This window comes from Anabrus simplex, chromosome 2 (assembly GCF_040414725.1).
Source record: "Anabrus simplex isolate iqAnaSimp1 chromosome 2, ASM4041472v1, whole genome shotgun sequence".
In the NCBI taxonomy this organism is placed as follows: Eukaryota; Metazoa; Arthropoda; class Insecta; order Orthoptera; family Tettigoniidae; genus Anabrus; species Anabrus simplex.
Genome location: NC_090266.1, coordinates 1144006635 through 1144024423, shown reverse-complemented (window position 1 = coordinate 1144024423; position 17789 = coordinate 1144006635). Strand labels below are relative to the sequence as shown.

Genomic DNA, 17789 nt, shown 5'->3' with positions numbered 1-17789 from the left:
AACTTGGCAGTAAAGGTTCGAATTTGTAGATATTTAGTAATGCCTCTTCAAAACAGTCCATGAAGGGTGAAGCAAAAGCTATAACTCACACGAGTTAGGACTCGTTAAATACTAATTTCAAATACATGTAACATATTCAAATTTTTCGTAAGTACAAGGTGAAATTGGCAGTTAAAGAATTAAAATTTGTAGAAACTTTGTCAGATGCCATATAGGTCAAGCGCAGCATAAGTATGAGACAGGGCTCAACATATCCAAACTTGTACAAATGCATATAACATATCTAAATCCAAGTGTGAGATGAACATGGTAGTTAAAGAATCACATTTGTTGAGGGTGTAGTAAACATATTCAGCTTGACAAGAATACAAAATTCGAATTATGTAAGACGTTCCTCTGAGAGTTTAGAAGTTGACTGTGCTAATATTTGTGGTCTATTGTTGCAACGTTACTTGTAGGGTGGGGGCAGTTTCTATGATGTTCACAGTTCATTGCAGGACCTAAGGCGGTAAAGCTATGGCGCGAGATGAAGAGGAACAGAGCACGGTGGATAGTTTAGGTCGGGGGAACGGCCATTGTTGGACTAGGAGGGGAGAGAGAAGGAGCGGTAGGGGAGGAGGAGTGGAAGGAGGGGGACTATGCAGGGTGATGCGATGAAAGTGTGTGGCGTGACAAAGTATTATGCATAATGTGAAAGACAGATCTGTTTTTCGGAATATTAATATTTTTGAAAAATTCAATGAGAAAGTCGAACAGGATCTTTGGTTTCTCTGAGATATCATTTAAGTTTAGGTTTGGATTGAAATATTGATCTAAATGAATACAGAGGTTTTCAGTGACGTCTAGTAAAGAACCTTTGTTTAGAATTTCTAATACCTCAAGATCTTGATCTATTTCAGTCAAGTTGTGCTTAAATTCTTTTATATGTAGGCCAACTGCGGAAAAACGATTGTACTTTATGGCATTGACATGTTCTGCATATCTGATTTTAAAACTGCGTCCTGTTTGACCTAGGTAAGAGCTATTGCAGTCTTGGCAAGAAAACCTATATACACCTGACTTTGAAAAAGGACTACTTTTATTTATGGATGAAGAGTTATGCAGGATCTCTGTGCTTCTATTGTTAGTACGAAAGGCTATTTTAACGTTGTGTTTTTTAAAAACGTTAGTAACGTTGTAAATTTCCTTATTAAAGGTAAATGTAGAAAACGTGGCAGTGCTAGTACTGTCTTTTATTAGGGTGGTTTTTGGGCGGTGTCTGAACTTATTGATTATTCTTTCAATACAGGTTTCACTTATCCATTAAATTTTGCTATAGAGCGAATGGTGTTCAGTTCTTTATTTAAGTTTTTTCTGGACATCGGAATCTTGAATGCTCGATCTACTAAGCTATTGTATGTAGCCGCTTTATGTGTTTGAGGATGTAGTGAGTCATTTCTTATAGTAGTGGCCGTTTGAGTGGGCTTTCTATAAATACTATATGTAAATTAAGAGGGGTGCCTATTGATTGTTAGGTCTAGAAAGTTGATGGAGTTGTTTTTGAGGGTCTATGGAGCGTACATGCTTACGCCTATGCCTATTTCCCACATTTTGGCTGAAGATGATGCCAAACAGCGTCAAAACTAGTTCCAAGAGTAAATATATGTTGTAAATAAACTTATAACATTTATTTGTATTGAAAAGGTGGACCCTTTTAAGTTTCCTATCTTATATTCGTTATTTCTCGTTCCCTTTCATTTGTTTAAAACCTTAATAATTACATATACCACATTCTGCAAAAGAAATACCATATATTTTGCAGTATTTTTGCAGGATATTTTATAAAAAGCAGGATATTTATACAATTTTCAAGCCTCATCGCGGACCACAGGATAGGGTGTTTAAAAAAAAAGAAAGGAGTATCTTGCCAAAAGCAGGACATCTGGTCACCCTGAATGTGGTGCATCTAGAAGAGTAAAAATATGCTCACCAATGATTAAATCCAAGGCCTGCACGAAAGAGGATATGAAGAAGCTGCTCCTTCAGTTTTTATGATTATGGACATTTGTCCTCTTCCCCAAAGAAAAATGTACTGGTCTAACAATCCTATGTATGGAAATGAGGTTATATGACACCGATTTGACACCCTGCTGAACTAACACCCTGCCACCTGCCATAATAACAAGGAACCAGCCATTGTTGAACCACGCCTAGCAAAAATCAAAACCTGTGTGTTCTTACACTATCAAAGTCAATTTGCATCGGAATTTAATAAATCAACCTTATTATAACCATACAGAATTTTTTAATCTTACAACTTGTTTAAATAGATAAAATGTTATGTTTTTGCAATTAAAGGAGGTTATTGAATGACCATTAGTTACAAGCTTTATGTGCACCAATTTTTGTTTTATCATGCACCATCAGTGGTACACAATGTATACCAGGCCTTTCAAACTCTAGGACAGTGCTGGGGCGCACCAGCGCTGCACTCAGTAGCAACGTTTCCCTCCTTCCCCACCTACCCCACGCTGTGGTCGGTGCAAGTGTGCGTAGGAGACAGTACATATTCTCTCTCTCACATATGTTGTTTAATCCTTCATGTGTGGATTCATATTTTGTTGTCAATACCAAAGGGAAAGCTCATTGTTTAATTTTGCCATGTCATTTTGAGCGCAAAGTCTTCAACCGTTCACCGACGCTATCAGAATAAACATGCTTCAACCTATGATAACATTATTAGCACAGCAAGAGCCGAAAGAATTGCTAAATTAAAATCGGAATTGCAAAGTTCTTCAGAGGTAAGTAATAACTTATTAATTAGGAATTGTTTTACATGTAATTAGGGGATTTGTTTTCATTTTTGGGTTTGTATTATTAAGAGCTGTTTAGAAAACACAATGATAATTATTTTATCTCCCTCTCCCAGAGATACTTGAACCCAAGACTTTAGAAGGCGCAGTTCGAGCAAGTTATATTGTGCTCTGAAAATTGCAAAAAGTGGGCGACCCTTTAATGATGGTGAATGTGTAAAAGAATGTTTAATGGAGTGCTCGAAAGTATTGTGTCCAGGTGCTGTGGGCCACTTTGAGGCGATAAGCTTGTCAAAACAAACCATCTCTCGTCGTGTACAGGAATTTGGTGCCGACCTGGAAGAGCAATTGCGGAACAAATGCGGTACTTCTGAAAAGTACTGGATTGCTCTTGATGGGACTACTGGCAAAAGTGACATGGCACAGCTATCTATTTTCATCAGGGGAGTCGAAAAAGATTTCGCTACAACTGAGGAATTATTGGACGTCATTCCCCTCAATGAGACTTTGCAGCTATTGAAGACGCAATGAATGATATGGGCTTATCACGAAAAAATCTGTGTAATGTCGCTACTGACGGAGCACCTGCGATGTCGTCGGGTGGGTAAGATTTTGCAGGCCGCATCAAAAGGAAGGTGCGTGGTAATGGGTTAACTCAAAAAGAGGAAAGAATATTTAATTTAAGATGGCTACAGCTTCAAATATAAACACTCCAATTTCCGGTTGTCGTTGCGGTCGTTACTTTCACGACGGGAAGACCAGTTTGGAGCAGTGTAGTTGTGTACTGGCGTTGTGACAACAGCACTTTCACGGCTTTAAGTATAACGTAGGCAACGGTACTGGTGATTATGCAGATGATCAGTTAGTGTGGTTTAAGCTAGACATGGTAATCATGTCGAAAGTTATAGGTAAATGTGTACTAAATGCCGAATTGCAGTTTCTCTACCCGTTTATAGTACCAGATAAATCTAAAAGCGACGTTCGCTGCACCAAATGTTCAGCTTTGCTTTCAATAACAAACGGTGGGAAAAGCGAGATTGTATGACATTTGGATACTAAGAAGCACAAACTCGCTGACAATGCTGCTGCATCCAGCTCATTTCTCACTACTTTCTTTTGAGGAGCTGAACTGGGGTCAGTTGAACAGAATTTGGCAGCTTCTGAAGGCAGTTTTGCATTCCATACTGTTAAACATAACCATACATTTCGCTCGGCAGACTGCACGTCTACACGGCTTCAGAAGTGTTTCAAACCAAAATATTCATGTGCTAAGATAAAGTGTGAAGCTATTGTCACTAATGCAATTAGTCCATCTGCGATATCCGAAGTGAAGAAGGACTTGGAAAATGTGAACTATGTCTCGGTGTACACACTCTCTTCAAATCATAAATCCACCAAACTTTTCCCCCTTCTTGTTTACTATTTTATTTACAACAAGGGGGTACAGGTAAAATGGTTAAATTTTGAAGAACAGGTTGGGGAAACTGCTGACATTATTTCATCATTTGTCCTGAAAACGCTAAATGATTTTCATCTTGAAAGTAAAGTGGCTGGACTTCGTGCAGACAACACTAACTTCAGTGGCCCATCTCGGAAATGTTCTAAAAATGGTTATTCTATCGTGCAGATGTCTCTTGAGAAATCGATTGTTGGTGTAGGTTGCAGTACTCACATTGTCAACAATGCAATACAAACTGCTGTGGACTGTCTTCCAGTTTGTGTTCAAACTGTAGTGCAGAAAATCTACTCATATTTTCACATTTACACTGTACGTGAGGGCTCCTTGATGGAGTTTTGTGATTTCGTCGAAACTGAGTATTCCAAAGTTCTTGGTTTCAGTAGAACAACGTGGCTTTCCTTGTTACCTTCCACTGAATGAGTACTGAAGTTGTATCCAGCCCTGAAATCATATTTTGAATCACAAAGCAGGTGTCCAACTGTTTTTTTTTTTGCTATGGGCTTTACGTCGCACCGACACAGATAGGTCTTATGGCGACGATGGGATAGGAAAGGCCTAGGAGTTGGAAGGAAGCGGCCGTGGCCTTAATTAAGGTACAGCCCCAGCATTTGCCTGGTGTGAAAATGGGAAACCACGGAAAACCATCTTCAGGGCTGCCGATAGTGGGATTCGAACCTACTATCTCCCGGATGCAAGCTCACAGCCGCGCGCCTCTACGCGCACGGTCAACTCGCCCGGTGGTGTCCAACTGTAATCAAACAGTTCTTTGATGATCCCTTGTCTCAGGTGTGGCTGAATTTTGTGCATACTCATGCAGCAATTTTTCACAGTGTTATTCAGTTATGAGAGGGGCAGCATGTTGTTATGTTGGATGCTTGTAAAGTACTTGAGGATCTCAGGAAAAAGCTCTCAAACAGGCTAGACTGTGTGTCTGTACCCTCAGTTGTTCAATCTAAACTAGTTAGTGTTGGTTAACGTTTCACATTCCAAGAAAAATGTTGAAACATTTTACTCCACTTGCTTAGAACACTTAAACCAGTGGACTTTTCATTTTTCTGAACTCAGTGTGTTAATTTGGGCAGATCTTAATTCTGTGTTCGAATGGAGTGATGTACAAAGGTCATTAGATTTTGTACGTAAGTACTCTGGGAAAGACATATGTGATACAATGCTTTTTGATGAGATTGTTAATGTCAGGAAATATGTCACAGTTACTAAAGTAAAGGAATGGAATTCAGCTCGTACACCAACTCATTTGAGGTGGGTGGAAATATTCACTAATTTTGAAGATAGGAATATTGGCTTCAGGAATATAAGTGATATATTAGAATTTGTGTTAAGCTTGCCTGCTACAAATGCTCCTACAGAATGGGTATTTTCATTAATGAGCAATCTTTGGACAAATGAAAAATCCAGGCTAAAGCTTGAAAATGTAAAACACATGGTAGTCACTAGGTGCAACTTGGATTATAACTGTGTAGAGTTTTAAAGTTGTTGAAGACAATTCATTCAAGTGAAAAGTACCAGAGCTTGTCACAGTGACTTCACACTGCAACGTGTTAATGTAACACACACTGTGTGTTGTAATGTAAACAAATGTAATAGCATAATAGGTTAGTAAGTCAATAAAATTTGGTAATTATTGTTACTGGAACACAATACTTCCTCCTTATAGCATTTTAAAATCAGACGGGTTTTAAGTTTTACCATGCTGTAGTGAGTAATAATGTACGATTTGTTGTATGCTTTTTACGCTTGGTATCGCTTAAAAGGAACGAGAAAAATCGGCGATCAAGTTCGCTGCTAGACCATATTTACAATCAGGTCCTGGTTTTCGTCTTTGAATATCTGGTCACCCTAAGCACACTGCCGTGCATATCAGTTGGTTTCTACTAGTAAAACAATTACATCTAAGATTTCCTCATCTGTTACATCCAAATTATACTGCAGCCCTGGCCGTCCGGAAGAAGTCAATTCCCCACACAAGGATTTCAAGGCAGTTCACTCCAAAATATTGTTTATATGATCATTTTGAATAGCACTTACTACCGTTTGTACTGGATCGCAGTCACTCCTTTCTTCATCACTTAGTTCTTCCTCACATTCTTGTACCACACTTATAAGGTCACTATCACTTTCAGTATCTGATTAAAAAACCATGAAATTGCATGGACCACCACTGGCGCGCCACGGCAAGAGATCGCCGCATGATTAGCCAATGCCGTCGCGTGCCACCGGTGGTACACAAAATAAAGTGCGTAAAATGTCTCTAAAACTGTTATAAAACGCAAACTGACCATTATACAAGGGTATTCATGTGAAATACAATGTTTGTATAAAAAAAAAACGATGTCTTTTAAGGAATATAATACCAAATACAAAGCAATTTTTAAGAGGAAAGATTTTTTAATCGTGCATCACCGATAGCGCACGTCAGGATGAACGCGATAATGATTATGTTTTACAATGACTGAGCATCTTTTATTAGATATCAGTTTTAGAGAAGTTCAATGATCAATGTGATTCTGTCTTAAGGAGACCAATTGCTCTATTTTTGTTCATCCTTGAGTCATCTCCCCACAGTGACCTAACATTGTGTTTATCCTATTATGTGTCCATAATCATATTATTATCTACAGTATATATGACTTGATTTGTCACTTGTGTGCTCCTTTTCACTACTTTAGTAGAAAATTGGAAGATTATAAAAGCAATGTGTGTTTTATAGGAGGTATATTTTAGATTATGTCTTTTGCATTCAGTCAGTTATCTAATTCTAAGCATTTTATATGAAATTATATATAAGCCTCCATGGCTCAGTCGGTAGCCTCTCACCGCTGGGTTCCGTGATTCAAATCCCGGTCACTCCACGTGAGATTTGTGCTGGACAAAGCAGAGGCGGGACAGGTTTTTCTCCAGGCACTCCGGTTTTCTGTCATCTTTCACTCCAGCAACATTCTCCAATATCACTTCATTTCATCTGTCAGTCATTAATCATTGCCCCAGACGAGTGCAACAGGCTTTGGCAGCTGGCACAATTCCTATTCTCACCGCTAGATGGGGGCTTCATTCATTCCATTCCTGACCCAGTCAAATGACTGGAAACAGGCTCTGGATTTTCATTTTCATATGAAATTATATGTGCTTTTGAACTTATGAACCTATGGATTAGGATAAAGATATAAACAATATATGAACACAATGAAAACTCACAGTACGGGAAGACAAGAGAGAAGACGCAAGGCCAAACAATGGAACACAAAAGGGCATAGGCAAACTCCAAATCTTCAATGACTGCACAGAAAAAATCCAAACCCCATGGCAGTATAGCCGTGATGAGCCTTGACCTATCGAGAAACTGCTGCTCAGCTTGAAGGCCTGCAGATTACAAGATGACATGTGGTTGAACTTATTATTTTAACCATTAGGGTTCTTTTGTCTTCGTTTTATAGTGTAACAGAAAACTAAATCACACACGACCAGAAACAGAATAGCCATTCAGGGGGGATTTTCAAACAGAAGGGCTGAAATAAAACCTTTAAATTGTAGAGGGTCACTTTGTTTTTAGTTTTTTTTTTGCTAGCTGCTTTACGTCGCGCCGACACAGACAGGTCTTATGGCGACGATGGGACAGGGATGGGCTGGGAGTGGGAAGGAAGCGGCCGTGGCCTTAATTAAGGCCAGCATTTGCCTGGTGTGAAAATGGGAAACCACAGAAAACCATTTTCAGGGCTGCCGACAGTGGGGTTCGAACCTACTATCTCCCGAATACTGGATACTGGCCGCACTTAAGCGACTGCAGCTATCGAGCTCGGTTTTGTTTTTAGTGACGTCATTAGAATTTTAAGAAGAAAGGGATGCTTGCTTACTTTATGTAAATTGTTTTGGTTTTTATGTAATTTTAAATATTTTCTTTAGATGACAAGTCTTGTATTTTAATTACTGTATAACTTATTTCGAGTAATGTAATTTTAAATAATTTATGCAGATGTCATTTCTTGTATTTTAATTATAATTTATTTAGAATATATTGTGAGAAGGTTAGGTATCAAGTCAGCAAAATTATCTGGTGGAATGTTTGGTCGCTAATGAAGAGAATGAGTGAGATTCTCTAAACATGTATGGCATTTTACCAGTATAGATTAAATAACTTTTTATAGCACTGACAAGGTGGGCATATGTCTTTACCACAGATTTTCAGTAATGTATTAGTGACATGTGGTCAGCACAACAAATCCTCTTAGTCATTATTCTCATCTTTCTTGACCGGCCGCTATCTCACCGTCAGACAGGTCCTCAACTGTTCTTACATAGAATGAGTGGACCTCGAACCAGCCCTCAGATCCAGGTAAAAATCCCTGAGTTGGTCAGGAATCCAACCCCAGGCCTTCTCGTAAGAGACAGGCTCATTACCCCTAGACTGCATGGCCAGCATCTCATTATTTTTCTTCTATTGCTTTTCCCATATCTGTGGGTGAAAACTATGACACACACTGCTATGGCCCTGTTTTATGGCCGGATGCCCTTCCCAACGCAAAGCCTACATGGAGGGATGTAATCACTATTGTGTATTTTTGTGGTAGTTGATATTGTAGTGTGTTGTCTGAATATGAAATGGAAAGTGTTGGGACAAACACAAACATCCAGTCCTCGAACTAGAAGAATTAATCAGACGTACTTAAAATCCTCAACCCAGCTGGGAATCGAGCCCAGGACACTCTGATCCAAAGGTCTCAATGCTTTTCATTCAGCCAATGAGTGGGATGACCAGCATCTAATTGGTATTAAGTAAACATGTTGAAATTAACAAATTAATGGAAGGAGAAAACTCACAAAGACTGGAAATTTGCTAAAAACATATATCCACTACAAATTCAGTAGATTGGACATCACTGCCCAGGATGAAATTTCTTGATTTCAGTATCCTAGTACTTTCAGCTCTGAACATTTACAGCTATGGAATGGTTGGTAAAGAGCTAGAACAGGAGTTCTTGCAAATAAAATAATTTGACTATTTTTACTCAAGTAATTACCTTCTGTATCATTTCTTCTGCTTTTGTCTGCAGACCCCATACCTCAAAAGATACTTGAACCATTTTATATGAGCACATTATAGGTGTGGTAGTATCCCTCCATCCTTCAACTAATGGTCCTCGATTAGTTTTTGTTGACTGAAAATACCTCACATCCTGAAAAGAGAGAGAAAAGAACAGAGAGCAAAGAATTAATAGATAACCTATAATAAAGGAGTCCAACCCTCAAGTAAGAAACAGATACAGTAATTTCAACACATGATGAATATTACACATACCTTTTAGCAAAGAGAAACATAAGCAATACATACAGCAAATTGAGCATAAGACAACTGTTGAAAGACTAATTAGGACAATATGAAGATTTGAACAGGTTTACGTACATAAGCATAGATGTGGTCTAAAGCATCTTTGAGGTACAAGGAATCCTGGCCTAAATACACATGATGCAAGAGCATGTTCCAAAAATGTAAGGGATAGCAAAGAATGTTATTTGCACAAAAAGTCAAAACATTTGAAAAGTTTTGTCCACCTCTGAGGTGTAGTGGTTACTGCCAGTCCTGGAGGCTCAGGCTTGATTCCCAGCTCTGCCTCTGGCACTAGGACTGGAACGGGGTCCATTCAGCCTATGGAAGTCAAATGAGTAGAAGGGGGTTTGATTCCCACCTCACCCACCCTCATAGTGGTACTCCGTGGTTTCCCACATCTCCTTCAGACAAATGCCAGGATGGTACCTAACTTAAGGCCAAGGCCGCTTTCTTCACACTCCTATCCCATTATCGCCATAAGAACTACCGTATCTGTGTGAGTGCGACGTAAAGCAAATTGAATTATTGATACTTTAAGTTTTGTGAACTATGACCGTACATTCTACAGGCATGAAACTGAGATGTCTGTCTGTTAGGTCATCAACCCAGAGGCTGGTGGGATCCTCAAATAGCACCACCAAAGGCTATGCAGTTACAGGGAAACCACAAAAACCAATGGCAGTACCAAAATGAGGCGTACTAGGCAAGACAAGGAGTGAGGTAGTTTGCCATTGCTTTCCTCACTGTGCCAGACAGTGCTATTAAAGCACAACTAACCCTATGAGTAACATCTCTCATGACACTCAGAAGCACTAATTGTGCTCTGAATGTCACTACTCAGTACCACCCATACCCCAGCAGCTTCCATATTGTCACAGCCATGGACGAGACTGGGATTTAAGTGGAAGCTACACTTTGCTCTGGCCTGTGCCAAGAGGAAACTGAGATAAACGGATATATTTATGTAAGGTAGTACACATTGTTTATAACAACACAGCAGTAGTTTGTTCCTGACGCACACAGCATCACCAAAGCAAAATGAACACTCATTAGAACCACCCAGTAGAATTCTGCTTTTGCAGCTAACCAACAGCACAATCAGAATATCAAACTTGGTAGGAAGACTGCATATATGGCCTAAATTCTGAAGGTCTACAATCTAGTAACAGAGGCAATACTGTAGATGATGATTATTGTCATTATTTTGTTGCTATTGTTTTACATTGCACCAACACAAACAGATCTTATGGCATCGATAGGATAGGACAGGGCTAGGATTGGGAAGGAAGCAATCATAGCCTTAAGGTAGAGATGGGAAACCATCTTCAGGGCTGCCAACAGTGGGGCTCGAACTCACCATATCCCGAATGCAAGCTCACAGCTTCGTGACCCAACTTACTCGATATAATAATAATAATAATAATAATAATAATAATAATAATAATAATAATTATTATTATTAGCCTGCCTGGTGGCCATGACCATTAAGGCATTAAGGTCTGATACGGTGGTTAGCCAATTCAAGTCCTGTTGGTAGAAAAATGTTGACCATCAGAATGGGTTTTTTTTTATTTTATTTGCTTTATGTCGCACTGACACAGATAGGTCTTATGGCGATGACAGGATGTGACAGGCCTAGGAATGGGAAGGAAACGGCCGTGGCCTTAATTAAGGTACAGCCCCAGCATTTGGTGTGAAAATGTGAAATCACGGAAAACCATCTTCAGGGCTGGCGACAGTGGGGTTCGAAATCACTATCTCCTGGATGCAAGCTCACAGCTGCGCGCCCGTAATCGCATGGCCAACTCGCCCGGTCATCAGAATGTTGGCCGACAGAGTAGGAGAGATGGTGGTATAAAATTTATAATCGGAAGATTTTGTGCCAAAAGCCTGAATTTAATTTCAAACCACTTTGCAGTGTTCAAATTGAGAATGGAGTGAGGGCATACGGCATTGTTGACGGTGATTAATATGTCGGATGGAGATGTTAAGCATTGAGTAGACCCCTTGGTGTTATTCGACAGGTTTAGGCTATGTGCCATCATTAAGTTTCACCCTCTCCATACTTAATCATCATCATTATCATCATTCCCTATCCAGAAGTGCAAGTCGCCCACAGGAATCAAATAGAAGGACCTGCACCAAGTGAACCGAACCTCTGGTACTCCCGGCATTAAAAAAAAGATAAATAATAATAATAAAAAAATCAACAACAAAAGCAGCCATCTTAATCAGGCAAACGAGTAATTCTTTTCTCTTTCTTTTTTGCTAGTGGCTTTACGTAGCACCGTCACAGATAGGTCTTATGGCGACGATGGGATAGGAAAGGCCTAGGAGTTGGAAGAAGTCGCCGTGGCCTTAATTAAGGTACAGCCCCAGCATTTGGCTGGTGTGAAAATGGGAATGATTATTTGCCACGTCGGAATGTACTGTAGTGTGCATTATGTCCATTATATTGCATCTCTCCATACTTCCTTTTATTGAATGTGTAATGACTTAAGTGGTTTTTGGAAATAAATGCATTCTTCAGATGCAATTTAGACCCTAACCCGAAATCGGACATCCCTACAACTATTTCCTATTCTTATGCATCCCAATACCAATTATATAAAGTAAAAATGAAGTACAAATAAAATATAATAAAAGCGGAATAAGTTTTTTTGTTCTTCCTGTAAACTATTTAAAAAACTTAGGTGGAGTTTGCAAGAAAGAAATTATTTCTTCCACAAACAGGATTTGAACCAGCTAACCTTAGCGACAAGACTAGATAGATTTGACGCTTTAATGGATCACTTGAATTTTCAAACAAAAAGGCATGTTAACCTATGAAACATTTCATTATTTACATTTTTTTTAAAGGTATCTAAGTAATGTTATCTGTCTGTTATTGCTACCCTTAGTTATTTAGATAATTTTTAATGAAAAAATTCAATGTAAATTATAAAACAAATGTTTCACAATTGAACATGCTTTTTCCTTTGAAAATTCAAGTGATCCATTAATTTTGCTGGTCAGTGTAATTAAATACTTCAAATACTTGCCATAAACCTATAACAGGAGAATGACAGGAGGCACTGACTGGAACTGCCACTGATTTATTAAAATAGCAGGGAGTGTCCAAGGACATATTCGCATCGCCTGGAGCAGGTCTTTCTGTCTGACGCCCAAGGTCAACTTGTGCGTCTGAGTGCGGGATGATGAAAATGATGATGATATAGGGAGAGGGTGAAACCCAGCGTTTGCATATAGGCGACTCCCGTTGAATAATACAAAAGGGTTTGCTCAAGGCTTAATATTTCCATCTGACGGAAACATCACCATCAATAGTATTAGGTTTGTTCCAACAAGCAGTTTGCGTATGGTTTGGTATCGATTCATGAACTGATGTAAGCGCATGCGCGAGTTATGTACACGTTGGGAACCATCGCTAAACAGCAGTCTGTTGGAACGGTTCGTGAACGGTCAAGAAAAACTACAATGCGCATGCGTTCACAATTACGCAGGAGATTCCTGTTTGAGGATAAACAAACAGCTGTTCTTGTTCATCTCTGCTAAACAACTCGTTAGGCCTACTCAATGGAAGGTAATTGGCAATAAAATGACTCAACTAATAAAATTATAGACTAATGGACCTGTTTCTAAAATAATAATTACTTTATTCCAGAATTACGTGAATTTATAATTCTACCATGAGTACTGGCAGCGTAAAAACCAATGATGTAGAAGGTTCTCTTCAGAGGATAACCACTGTCACCTAAAAGAAAATACTGATCACATTTTTTTCTTCTAAATTATTGCTAAGAGGTGAACTTCTAAATACTCTGCTAGTCCGCCCCCGCGGTGTAGGGGGCAACGCGTCCGCCTGTCACCCAGCGGCCCCGGGTCCGATTCCCGGCCGGGTCAGGGTTTTTAATTGTAATGACGTCCTTTGTGGTGTCCTTAATCTTCCTTTCCTCACACACAACATTCCACACTACCGCCATTCCAATTACACACAGGTTCATACAATATGGTGCCAGTAGGGGCAAAAGATCCACATGGGCCGACGCCCCAAACAAATAGCATTTTAAAAAATACTCGGAAACACATCCAAAATGTTTTGCCTGTGGTCACAAACAGCTTGCATTCATTAATTCGTTAATAATAACAGTGGTTTACTATGAAGAGATATGTTGATAAATAAAATGTACCTGTATGGAATAGTGTCCTTTTCTATTTATGTAAGAGTCGGGATCATTTGCAGACTTATCAATTTCAATATGACAGCCACCTATGGCACCAATGACACCTGGAAATCCACTTTCCCTGAAATGTTGCTCAATATTTACTTTCTCACCTTCTGTAGGCCAAGTGATCACTTGTGGAGATAAGTTGCTAATGAAGACAGTCAATTGTTTGACAATTCTATGTAGAGAGCTCAAAGAAATGTTAAACCGATCTGCAACATCCCAGAAACTTGCAGTCTGATGCTCAATAAACCACAGGAAAATTTGAACCTTTATTGGAAAAGCAACACTTAACGATTATTAAAATTGTTATTATTGTCATTATTATTTGCCGGCCCCGTGGTGTAGGGGTAGCATGCCTGCCTCTTACCCGGAGGCCCCGGGTTCGATTCCCGGCCCGGTCAGGGATTTTTACCTGGACCTGAGGGCTGGTTCGATGTCCACTCAGCCTACGTGATTAGAATTGAGGAGCTATCTGACGGTGATATAGCGGCCCCGGTCTAAAAAGCCAAGAATAACGGCCGAGAGGATTCGTCGTGCCGACCACATGGCACCTCGTAATCTGCAGGCCTACGGGCTGAGCAGTGGTCGCTTGGCAGGCCAACGCTCTTCAAGGGCTATAGTACCATGGGGGTCATTATTATTATTATTATTATTATTATTATTATTATTATTATTGCAGCAGCTGCAGACAAACCTGACTCAGTGCAGAAAGTTTTCCATATTGGCCAGACTGATGTTCGTACTGGTCACTTCCTTCATACCGTTCTGCAATATTTTCCATTATCTCCCTACTGACGCGAAAATGCTCCTTGAACGTTTCATTGTCATGGCGAGGTACTGTTTCTTCTATAGGCGGAGAGCGAGAAAGATAATTTTGGTTACTAAATTAAGAGTTACTCATACATGTAGTGAAAATAAATATCATTTAAACATAATTGCAAACAAGTAAAAAAAAAAAAAAAAAATTATAATAACTTGCCTAAATAATCTTCATTTTTCGCTTTTGGGATATTGTAATATACACCTAGATCATCTTCACTGGAGTCCGAGTTCATAAGATCATCATCAGAATTTACTTATTTTATTTATTTATTTGTTATAGAATGTCCCAGTGAGCTAGTGGCTCAAGAAACCGCCTTCAAAATCGTCATACATCATTCTTGTTTTTATCTCGTGCCTCTTACTTTATTAGTGTGTAGTCAACTATGGCTTTTTAAATTGTATAACAACGCCCTACTTCTATTTAATTGTACGTGTAACGTGTCGTCTGCTCGCGCCAGATGATACCGATCAGCTGTTCACGCTTCACCAAGTGACAGCTATGGACCACAATGCACAGCTCACACTTATTTTGGCGTACTGCGCATGTCTCTGAAGAACAGTACTTGTTCTGGAACGGTCCATAGTCTGTTGGAACAACCGACTCCGAGTCTGCATTTGAAGTCTGTTGGAACGCTCTTTCCTTACTGCGCATGCATCAGGCAGTTTGCAAACTGTTCCCGTTCTTGTTGGAACAAACCTATTATATTCCTCACCCCACATGAACACAGCAGAGAGGTTTAGAATTGTATCCAGGCTTTTGGCACACAATCTAGTGATTAGAAATTGTATACCAACACCTCTCCTACCATGCTGGCCAACATTCTGATGGTGAAAATATCTTCCACAAACGGGACTTGAACCAGCTAACCTCAGCGACACGACTATATAGTTATTAATATTTAGAAATTTCATGATCCGTATTGAAGTGGGATTACAATATTTGAAATTAAGAGGGTTCCTCCTATTCAATACAAAGATGTTTATTAACGTGAAAGAATCACATATCGTTCACACGCGGTACTAGTTTCGGCATCAAATATGTGCCATCATCAGCCACAAAATCAAATCGGGCAAACACAATAAAACCTTACAACAACTTTAAACACACTATAACACCTGCATGGATGAATATGAAATATGACTTTAAAACAACTTTAAAAACACACTATAACACTTGCACAGATGAATATAAAATAAAATATGGTACATGATGAAGTTGCATTTCATTTTAAAATCCGTTAAAATGATGACTCCGTTGTTGTATACCCATGATGGTTTGTCCAGCTTGTATATATCTTTAGATTTCTAAAACTGTTAAATTATGCTGCGGAGTTTAATGTCATATGAAGTTGACACTATATGTGTTCTGCAGTTTGGTTCTGAAAAATAAACGTAAACATGAACTTGGTTAGGTCCAAAGGATTAATTCCCACTTCAATATGGGTTAAACTCCGTCCGCCGATCACTCAGGCTGCTCAAGGTTCCTTAACCCATATTGAAGTGGGTAATCCTTTGGATCTAACCAAGTTCATGTTTACGTTTATTTTTCGGAACCAAACTACAGAACACATATAGTGTCAACTTCATATGACATTAAACTCCGCAGCATAATTTAACAGTTTTAGAAAACTGAAGATATATATACAAGCTGGACAAACCGTCATGGGTATACAACAACGGAGTCATCATTTTAACGGATTTTAAAATGAAATGCAACTTCATCATGTACCATATTTTATTTTATATTCATCTGTGCAAGTGTTATAGTGTGTTTTCAAAGTTGTTTTAAAGTCATATTTCATATTCATCCATGCAGGTGTTATAGTGTGTTTAAAGTTGTTTTAAGGTTTCATTGTGTTTGCCCGATTTGACTTTGTGGCTGATGATGGCACATATTTGATGCCGAAACTAGTACCGCACGTGAACAATATGCGATTCTTTCACGTTAATAAACATCTTTGTATTGAATAGGAGGAACCCTCTTAATTTCAAATATTGTAATACGACTATATAGACTTGACGCTTTAATGATCGTGGCCACCAGGTGGGCATTGTCACTAAAGATGAGACAGATGCAGATGCTTCAAAATAATACAAAGGTAATCCCAAAAATAAGGTCTCCTATTTTTTTAAATAAATACATAGACCAGTTTATTTCTACAATTGTTTACATCATTTTACAGCTTGAATATTTAGCTATTTTTATACATAATCACCATTTCGGTCGATGCATTTTTGTAGACGCTGTGACAGTTTGTATGCCCATGTCACACCAGCTCGCCACCATGCTGTTCAGTAAGTGTGGTCTTCAGTCAGCATGCGTGGCACCCATCTTGCGCACACCTTCCGGTATTTCAACATTTCCGTTAAATTTCTGTGAGCGGCGCTTCGGGAAACCTCATGAACCAAAGTGCAGAGATCATCCAGGGTGATCCGCCGATTTTCACGCACGATTTGCTCAACCTTTAAGACTGTCTCGACGGAAATTGATGGTCTCCCAATCCTTTGTTCGTCAATTGGCGATGGATTTCAATCGGCTCAGTACCTTTTGCGTTAAAAAAACGAATAACTGCATGCACTTCGCGGTAACATCAAATGGGAGCCCCATTCTCAACGGCTGCCAAGCCAAGACTGAGTGCCTCAGCGTGGCGTGCGCATGTTTATACGCGAGCGCGGGAAACACTCTTCACAATATTTTGACCAACAGTCACACGAACAGAGTTCTGTATTTATAAAAAAAAAGGACACCTTATTTTTGGGATTACCCTCATACTTTAACTTTGTTTAGTCTTCTACACAAGGTTTTTCACAGTAGTAAGCACAAGAATAACAGTATCCTCACAATTATTAACATCATTTGTCATTTTTTCTTTACAAGTTGCTTTACATCGCACCGACAAAGATAGGTCTTATGGTGACATTGGGATAAGAAAGGGCTAGGAGTGGGAAGGAAGTGGCCGTGGCCTCAACTACGGTACAGCATTTACTTGATGTGAAAATGAGAAACCACGGAAGACCATTTTCAAGGTTGCCGACTGGGGTTCGAAAACAGTACCTCCCGAACGCAACTGTGTTAATGTTAAATTTATGCTTGAATCCCTACTCCACTACCTTTCAGATATTCTTTGTCTTTCTTACCCCTGAAG

General features: G+C 39.3%; 1 protein-coding gene across 1 annotated transcript in view; it reads right to left on the bottom strand.

The window, feature by feature from the left end:
- The window catches only part of rdgBbeta (cytoplasmic phosphatidylinositol transfer protein 1), a 185692-nt gene that overhangs the window by 23213 nt on the left and 144690 nt on the right, over positions 1-17789 (bottom strand). The window contains exon 7 of the mRNA XM_067139742.2: positions 9285-9440. Within this exon, the coding sequence (XP_066995843.1) occupies positions 9285-9440 (156 nt within the window). The remainder of the gene's footprint in view (positions 1-9284; positions 9441-17789) is intronic.